At 49.9% G+C, this 8,957-nt stretch overlaps 1 protein-coding gene across 1 annotated transcript in view; it reads right to left on the reverse strand.

Annotated features, from left to right (window-relative positions):
• Positions 1-6,084: 6,084 nt before the first annotated feature.
• Brap (BRCA1 associated protein) overlaps positions 6,085-8,957 on the reverse strand; it is a 20,731-nt gene continuing 17,858 nt past the window's right edge. The window contains exon 10 of the mRNA XM_028765966.1: positions 6,085-8,196. Within this exon, the coding sequence (XP_028621799.1) occupies positions 7,833-8,196 (364 nt within the window). The 3' untranslated portion in view covers positions 6,085-7,832. The remainder of the gene's footprint in view (positions 8,197-8,957) is intronic.

Consider the following 8,957-nt stretch of genomic DNA (forward strand, 5'->3'; position numbering starts at 1 on the left):
CCCCCGCCCCCCCCCCCCCCCCCCCCCCCCCCCCCCCCCCCCCCAAGCTTGAGGGTGAAGGTGGTCCATGGCCAGAAAGATTTCAGGCAGGCTTTGTGCTATTTTGTTTTTAACTTTTCGCTTCATTTATTTTTATGCATATGGGTGTTTTGCCTGTCTGTAGGTCTGCATACCACGTGCATGCTTGATGCTCTGAGACCGGAAGTGGATGGTTGGATCCCCCTGGGTCTGCAGTTACAGGTGGTTGTGAGCTATTCTATGGGTGCTGGGAACTGAACCCAGGCTTGCAAAGAGCAACAAGCCCTCTCATCTGCTGAGCCATCTTTCTTATTGACGATGATTCCGATGGTGGTACATGCATGAGTGTGGAGGTCCAGACTTTGTGGGGTCAAGTCTCTCTTCTGGCCTTTACGTCGTTTTAAGGATCAAAGTCAGATCGTCAAGTGCCCTTACCAGCTGAGCCATCTTGCTGACTCCTAAATGTACCTTGTTGTTTTTGAGACAGGGTATCTCTACATAGCCCTGGCTGTTCTGGAACTTACTCTGTAGACTCTTCTGGCCTCAAACCCACAAAGATGCACCTGCCTCTGCCTCTGCCTCCGCCTCCACCTCTGCCCCTGGAGTGCTGAGATTAAAGGCGTGTGCCACCATGCCAGGTCCCTAAACTATTAAAAGTCCATAGAAGGAAAAGCATTCCTGAAGGGTGGTGCTCTCAAACCACAAGTGATTGACAGGCACATTTGGATTAACTCTTAAGGGCGATGCGGTGTTGGTCTTTGTTCTTCAAAGATGCTAATCTTTCAGATAGTTGGGGATAGCCAGCCCCCACCCAGGCCAGAGCTGTCCCCACAGCTGCTCCTATGACCAGGATTCAGAATGCTGGTTTTACTGGCCGCCGAGGAGCAGGGAGGAGCCCATCTCTAGTCACTTAGAAGTCTTCTAATATCTGAGTAGCTACCCAACAGCCCGAGTCAAGTCAAGGCTTAGGATTCCGGCGATGCTGATCACTGCTTTGTCAGTTTCCAGCCTGGTGATTGGAGTCCAGGCTGGCCAAGTCCTTTGCCGTTTGCACTGAGCCTTGATTTTCCCAGTGTTCATAATGGGGTGGCTGGACTGACCTGACAGGGCTGTGACCAGAGCAGTCAGGGCCAACTTCACAGATGTGATGTGGCCTTGGGGTTCAATAGGCAAACAGCAGCTCAGGAGTGGCTCCTACCTGAGACACTTGGCCAGCACAAGGCCCCTCCGGCAAGAAGCTGGGTTGGGTCTGCCTGTCTGGATTGCCTAACTGGATGACCAGTGTTAGAAGATGGGTTCATGTAGGAATGTTCTAGACTTTTCTGTGTCACATACACTAATAGTAATCCATTGTGAGTCCCTTAGAATCAACAATGTCCCAAATGTTATATCAGTGAGGACGTGGTTTTCTAGAAATCAACAAGGCTGATGGAAAAGGAGGGTCTTGGTGCCTGTTCAATATTATTAATATTACTATTATTTAATACTAATTAACAAGATTATTATTATTATTAAATACTATTTAGGGCCGGGCGGTGGTGGCGCACGCCTTTAATCCCAGCACTTGGGAGGCAGAGGCAGGCGGATTTCTGAGTTCGAGGCCAGCCTGGTCTACCAAGTGAGTTCCAGGACAGCCAGGGCTATGCAGAGAAACCCTGTCTCGAAAAAAAAATAAAAAAAAAAAAAAAAAAAAAAATACTATTTAGGGGCCAATGTGATGGTTTAGTGGGTAGAACTATTTGGTACCATCCCTGATCACCTGAGTTTGATGCCCGCGAACCCACTCCTGAAGGCTGTTCTCTAACCTTCTCATAGGAAGCATGGTTCCACATGGACACACACACACACACACACACACACACACACACACACACAAGTTATGGCACATGTATAGAGGTTAGACAAGAACTGGCAGGAATCAGTTCTCTCTTCCCGCCATGTGAGTCCCAGGTTGCCAGGCTCGGCACAGTGAGCACCCTTTTCTGCTGAGCCATCTTGCTTGCCCTGGGTTTCTTTTATGACTTTTACTTATTAAGGTTATTTTTTTGAAAGCCACGGCACTGGGGTCTTCATAAAAAGCCAGATACAGTGGCTGTGTATCCGGAACCCCAGCCTCCTATAGAAAGAAGCGAGGCACAAACAGGAAAGCCTCTTAGCTGCGTTCTGCAGGCCTGCCAGACTAGAGTGCACAACTCAGCAGCAGGAAGAAGCCCCGCCTCTGAGCCAAGTTCTGAAAGTTGTCCTTTGACCTTCACATGGCGCTGTGGCCTGTGCAACCTGTGCATACACAGTCTCATAGTCACACATCAATGTTTGAAAACATTTCTTAAAGTCCTGGAATATTCTAATTTATAACCCGAAGAGGCAGAGAGGCAGCCCCGGGAGGGGTACAGGGGGAGAGTTGGGATTGGGGGGGAGAAGCAGCCAATTTCCAGAGGAATAAACAAGGGAGCAAACTTTAGCATTTCTGCAGCCAAATAGGACCAAGAATCCTGCCAAAGAGAAAGTGCAGGGTTGGAGGCAAGTGTGGTCCAGTGTGGACATTCCAAAAAGGTTCTAGGCTTCAGTGTGGAGCCTGCCCCTCGGGATCGAGAGAAGTCTGACAGCCCCCAGCCCAGGCAAGCTCCTACTTAACAGAAGGTGAATGTGCTGGGGGAGGGGGTGGAGAGAGGCCTTTGGGCCTTCCTGGAGAGTTCTGTGTCTTGCACTCGGCCCTGCCTGGGATCCAAGCCAGTTCGTGCTAATTCTTAGCAGCTTGGGGACAAATACAAGAAGCTGCTTTCCTGAGGTCTGCCTGCACTTAAAAGAGGATTTTAGGTCCCCTCACCACCACCACAAAGGACAGGTAGGGAAGTATGCCGTGCTTCTGGCCTCACAGGAGGCTGGGGAGACTATTTGGGGCTGTGTGCTTCCGCCTGACTGGAAAGGAGTCAGAAGGTAATGGGGCCTAGCTTGCGTGTCTCACCACAGACGACTCTAAGGCACTTCTGGTGGCTCTAGCTGAGCAGGCAGAGCCTCTGCCCAAAGGAGATAAGTCAGTTTGTTCTGTGAAGGAACATTACCAAGAGAAACTCTCTCCGTCTCCTAACAGCTTCTGCTGACTCTCCACTTCTAGGCCTTTCCCTGGGATCCGCTCTGGCTCAGGAGGGAGCCGGTGGCCCTTCTCAGCATTCCTAACTAATGTAAGGTGACACAGGCCAGTTTCTCCGGAGGTGATGGTGTCTCATTCTACAGAGCTAACCAGAATAGTCTGAAAGACCAAGGTGCGGATGCTTTGGTGGCAGATCCCTGTAGCTGCGGGGTTCTGCAGGCTCCTATCAGTATTGTATGGCAGCACTGGAAATAATGCACACTTGACCTTTTGTATTTTTTAAAGACTGCAGGCAGTGGGTGGCACACGCCTTTAATCCCAGCACTCGGGAGGCCAAGGCAGAGGATCTCTGAGTTCGAGGCCAGCCTGGTCTACAGAGTGAGTTTCAGGACAGCCAATGCTACACAGAGAAACCCTGTCTTGAAAACCTTTTTTAAAAAAAAATTGAAATTTTTATTTTTTTTTATTTTATGTGTACCTGCTACCCACAAAGGCCAGAAAAGAGCTCTGGGGATCCGGGGACTGGAGTTTTGGATGGCTCTTAGCCACCATAGGGGTGCCGGAAACCAAACCCAGGTTCTCTGTTACAAGCTTGTGCTTGTAACCACTGCACTGCCTCTTTAGCCTCCACACTTTTGTTTGTTTGTTTGTTTGTTTGTTTTGTTTTTCAAGACAGGGTTTCTCTGTGTAGCCCTGGCTGTCCTGGAACTCACTCTGTAGACCAGGCTGGCCTCAAACTCAGAAATCCACCTGCCTCTGCCTCCCAAGTGCTGGGATTAAAGGCGTGCGCCATCATTGCCTGGCCAGCCCCCACACTTTAATTTTGTGTGTGTGTGTGTTTTCATGCACCTGCTTGTGGAGGATGGAGGTCACCCTCAGATGCCATTCCCTAGGTAGAGGGCAGCTCCTCCCACCTTGAGATAAGGTCTCTTGTTGGGACCTGGGTTCATTAATTTGGTTGGGCACCGATTGATGGCCAGAGACCCTGTCTCTACCCTCTAGTGCTGGGATCACAAATACACACTGTTATGCCTGCCTTTTTACATAGGGATCAGATTCAGGCCATTACATGCATGGCAAGCACTTTACCCATACAGCTACCTCCCTCCCCCCCCACCCCACCAGCCTTGGGGCTTTTCTTTGTAAATCAGGACACTAACATATAAGAGGTATAGTGTACAATCTGCTACTTCTGGGCAAAACATGGCAGAAGGTACCTCTGTGGAGGGAGGTCAGAATGGCTACTCCTACATGACCTCTTAGCTGCAAGGGACAGACCAGTTTTGACCGTGCAATAAGAATTGTACCGCAATCACATCATGTCAGGTTGGTATTATTCTGGATTTCCAGCACCTTTGTGTGGAGGGCACAGAAATGGAACTTGCTCTTTTCCAGGCAGAATCGGGCTGGATCTGAGAGTCTCAGAATCGGGGCTCTAGAGCAACTCTCGGACAGAAAACAAAGCTGCTTTAGTTCATGCAAAGAGCTTGGTAGTTGGCCTGGCATAACAGATGCTATGTGCAGCAGAGTAGCTCTGTGCCAAGTACCAAAGCCACAGGTTTTTTTTTTCCAGATAATTCCAGTGAGAAATTTTTGACCCAAAGCCATTCATCGTTAGGCCCTGAAGACTGCAGTCATCTTGTGTGAAACAACAGATTGTCTCTTCCTTTGATGCGTCAGGAATGCACAATCCTAAGCTGCTGCTGCAGAAGTCATATTCCCTCGGCTTCCGGGCTCACAGCGCAGATGTGCTGCAGCCCAGGCTAGCAGCTCTGAGGAATAAAAGCCTGAGGCCTGTGGGGAGTCTGAGAGAGATCGCACCATGTTCAGAGACTCAAGGTCTTGAAGTGTCATTACAGAATGAAGATGGCCAGGTGCGGTGTGTCATGCCTGTAATCCCAGCATGGGGTGGGGGGCAGGACAGAGGGTCGGGGGCAGAGGCAGGTGGATCTCCTAGTGAGTTCCAGGGCAGCCAGAGCTATGGAGAGAGACCCTGTCTAAAAAAAAACTAAACCAAAGTTGACGACAAAATTCACATCAATTTCAGAGCAATTGGAGCTCTTGGGAGGTCGAGGCAGGACTGCCATGAGCTCAAGGCCATGGCTTTGCTACAGTGAAACTCTTTATTAAAAAGGGGTGGTGGTGTTTGAGGTGATGGATCAGTGGGTATCTGCTGTACAGGCATGATGGCCCAAGTTCAAACTCCCAGTACCCATGTAAAAAGCTGGACATAGCCATGAGCCCTGTAACCCAATGAGACAGGAGTGTCACTGGGGCTTGCTGCCTGCCAGCCTAGGTTCAGGCTTAGTGAGACCTCATCTCAAAACATGGCAGAATAACAGAGCAGGACATAGAACAGCCTTCTCTGGCCTCTGTAAGGACATGTACACACAAACAGACACACACACACACACACACACAGAGGGTCTAACATGATTATGGCAGTATCCAGTCAGCATAGAGATCATAAGCACTTTTCCAGGAGTAAGCTCTCCTAATGCACAAGTGAGAACTGCCCTTGTAAATGGCTTAAGAGGAAACATCAAGTTCACAACACAGCAGGGAAAGGAAATGGGGCTCTGACACTGGGGAAAGCTGAGGGTTCCTGAAGGAAAAAGGTCTTCCTTCTTATCATTTAATAATGGTTTCATTTCACTGGGCATGGCAGTGCAGCCCTTTAATTCCAGCACTGAGGCAGAGGCAGGAGGATCTCTCCCCTGGTATAACAGTGTTGCAGGACAGCCAGGGCTGTTACATAGAAAAACCCTGTCTCAAAAAACAAACAAACAAAAGCAGGCTACTGACACTCTTCGACACATGCTCCCAAGCAACCCCATAGATGCAAACTTTATCTGGCTATTTTAGTTAAGAGTTCATTGGCCAAGGGAGTGTGGGAAAGGCTGGTGCTTCATCTTTGTTCTGAAGAACACACGAACAGCTTTCATCCTGGATAGTATCAGACTCAAACACAACTCTTTGACCTTTTAAAATAACATTTTATTTACACATCTTGATTTTTGTTTTCCTGGAACATTTTTAAAGACCTTCAAGTAGTTTGGAAACCTCAGCCCGTCGGCTGCTTCCTCTGGCCACAGCCTTCCCAGGCATTTTCCCCAACCTGTGTTGTGAAGTGCTGCTCTCATCTGGGCGGCAGGGCTGCTGGGTGGGTTGTAATGAAATGGGGAGCCAGCTTTGGAAAGTACTTCCAGTTCTCTTAATTAGCATGCTACCACCCACCCCAGCTTCTACAAGGTCAGATGTGCAAGACAAGCGGGGCTGAGCCGTCGAGACTGTAACAGTGTAAAACGTGTTCTAGATAAAACATGAGATCTGTAAGAGGTGGCTCTGCTCCTGCCGCAGCTCCAAGTGTCTGTGTGGCTCAGGCCTGAAGATCTGGAGTGCTGGCCTGCCCTAAGGAAGAGCCAGGGAGGTCTGAGTCTGAGCACACTCATTGCGCAGTCACAGGTGGGGTTCTGGGAAATGCCACGGCACATTCCACAGAACTGGACGGTGATCAGCAACACAGGCAATGTGGTGACATGTCAGACATTCCGGTCAAAGGATGAGGTCCAGTCAGTTGGAAAAAAAAAGTCCCTAAAGTGTGACATTTTAAACCTTTGGCTGATGATAAAGCAAAAAATTAAACTGTACTACACACTGTCGTCAACTGCCCAGACTCTTCTAGAAGCTAAATCCAAACATGGTGTCCCCTCAATTCTGTTCCATTAATTTGTTACAAGTTACCTGATGTTCCTGGCTCTAGAGAGAGGCACACAGCCCCTCTGTTGGTCACAGTAAGTATTGTATGGCTGTTTGGAAAAGGCTCTGCTGAAGCCGTTTTCTGGAGTGAGAAGCAGCCTTTGAAACTATCATAAAAGAGTAACTGAAATCTGCCCAAGCTCCCTCTAGCTGCGACCTGAACATGCGGCCCTGCTTGTAAATAGTCAGTACACCGACTCCAGCAACACATATCAGCTTGACTCCAGCAACACATATCAGCTTGTCGGAGGCCTTTCACTAGGCTTCCCTTTGACTCCCAATAGATGGAGGACACTCAGTTACCTGAGCTGAGGAGGAGCCAGTACGGCTTTTCTTATCTGACAGGCACACTCTGTATGGAGTCATCAGAAATAAAGAAAGCTGTCACCAGTCACCATCTTCTCTAAACTGGGTCTACTCCACCTGCCCTCAAGCCAGGCTGCTGAGGACAAGCCTGTGCCTGGTTTATAGCCTAGCCCCTTCTCTATGACGCGCAAGCTGCTCTTCAACTCCGCAGGGGCAGGGAAGGAGGGATGGCAGGAGAGATCCTCTGCAGTGGGCAGCAGGCTCCTCTCCTGAAGGCAGCTGGGGCCTCTGGGAGGCACTGTGCTTTAGTGCTAGGGAATGTTGCCTGGGAGGTCACATCACGTATGTCACAGATTTACCCTGGAACCCAACTGCAAGTGCTCCAACTGAATAAATACAATGGAAAAACGCATAAGCCTGGGGGCTACCCAGTTGGAGGGCAGAATGGCCATGAGGTGTCTGCGCTGTGACTCCCCCTTGGGAAGTGCTGCCAACGCCGCCCCTCTTTTAGTCTCCTCACACCACACGCAACAAATGAAGGAGCCACACTACCGCAATTCGTCCTCAGACGTACTTATTAGGGCCCACCCTCCCGCTCAGCAAAGGTCCCAGCACACCCTGTGGTGCCCAGGAAGTCTCAGGGACGAGTCTCTGAAGGTCACTTGCCCCTCTTGCTTCGGCCCTTCCTGGACTGCAGCTTCCCACCAGCACTGGAGGGGGGTGGGTTGGGGGCTGCGGCCATGGCAATGTTGATCTGCCCTTCCTGGATCTCCTGCCTCGTCTCTGCTGGCAGGTGGCTGATCTGCTGCTGTGTCTCCAGGTAGAACATGACATCACGCAGCTGCTCCTGGACCTCAGTGATCTGCAGGTCCTTCTGGGCACAGGTTTCCTTCAGCAGCTTTTCCTCCTCCTTCAGCTTGTTCTGTAGAAGTAGCTGGTTGGCCCGGAGACACTTGTTCAGCTCCTGCTCCTCCTGTAGCTCCGTGCTGAGCTTGGCCACTCTGGTGTTCAGCTGAGTACACCTGGAGCAAAACAGAGGGAGACAGAGCTGGCTTCACTGGGGACCTCAGAAGCTACCGGTGCTGAGCTCAGCAGCAGCAGAGACACAGCCATGATGAGAAAGCCACACAGGAAAGAATCATTCTCTGAGACATGTGCTCTGCCCTCACTAATTTGCTAAAGGAGGGAAAGGGGTCAAGAGTGGGGTGCTCTGCCCTCAATTTTCACTCCTCCACAGAGAGTTACAAATCAAGACACCAGAGGAGGTAGGTACCATTTTTATGTGTCAGAATGTCAAAGAAGCCAGTTATGGTAGCTCCAGCCTCAGCATTCAAGAAGCTAAGCCAGCAGGAGGATTCGAACTCAGGGCTAGTATAGGCCACAGCATGAGACTCCATCTCAAAACACCAAACCGAAGCTTGGTTTTGTGGCATACATCCTTAATCCCAGCACCTTAATCCCAGGAAGTGGCAGGCAGATCTCTTTGAGTTCCAGACCAGTCTGGTCTATATAGTAAGATCAGGCCAGCCAGGGCTACCTAGCAACACCCTGTTTCAAAAATAAAAAAAAAAAAACAACCAAGATGAGAAACAATAAAGGAAGATACCCAGTTCTGACCTCTGGCCACCTGTGAACACATATATCACACACAGATAACACACACCACACACACCACACACACCACACAGGCGCACAAAACACACACCACACACACCACACAGATATCACACCACACACACCACACACATCACACACAGATATCACACCACACACACCACACACA

This window comes from Grammomys surdaster, unplaced genomic scaffold (assembly GCF_004785775.1).
Source record: "Grammomys surdaster isolate TR1022 unplaced genomic scaffold, NIH_TR_1.0 166, whole genome shotgun sequence".
Taxonomy (NCBI): domain Eukaryota; kingdom Metazoa; phylum Chordata; class Mammalia; order Rodentia; family Muridae; genus Grammomys; species Grammomys surdaster.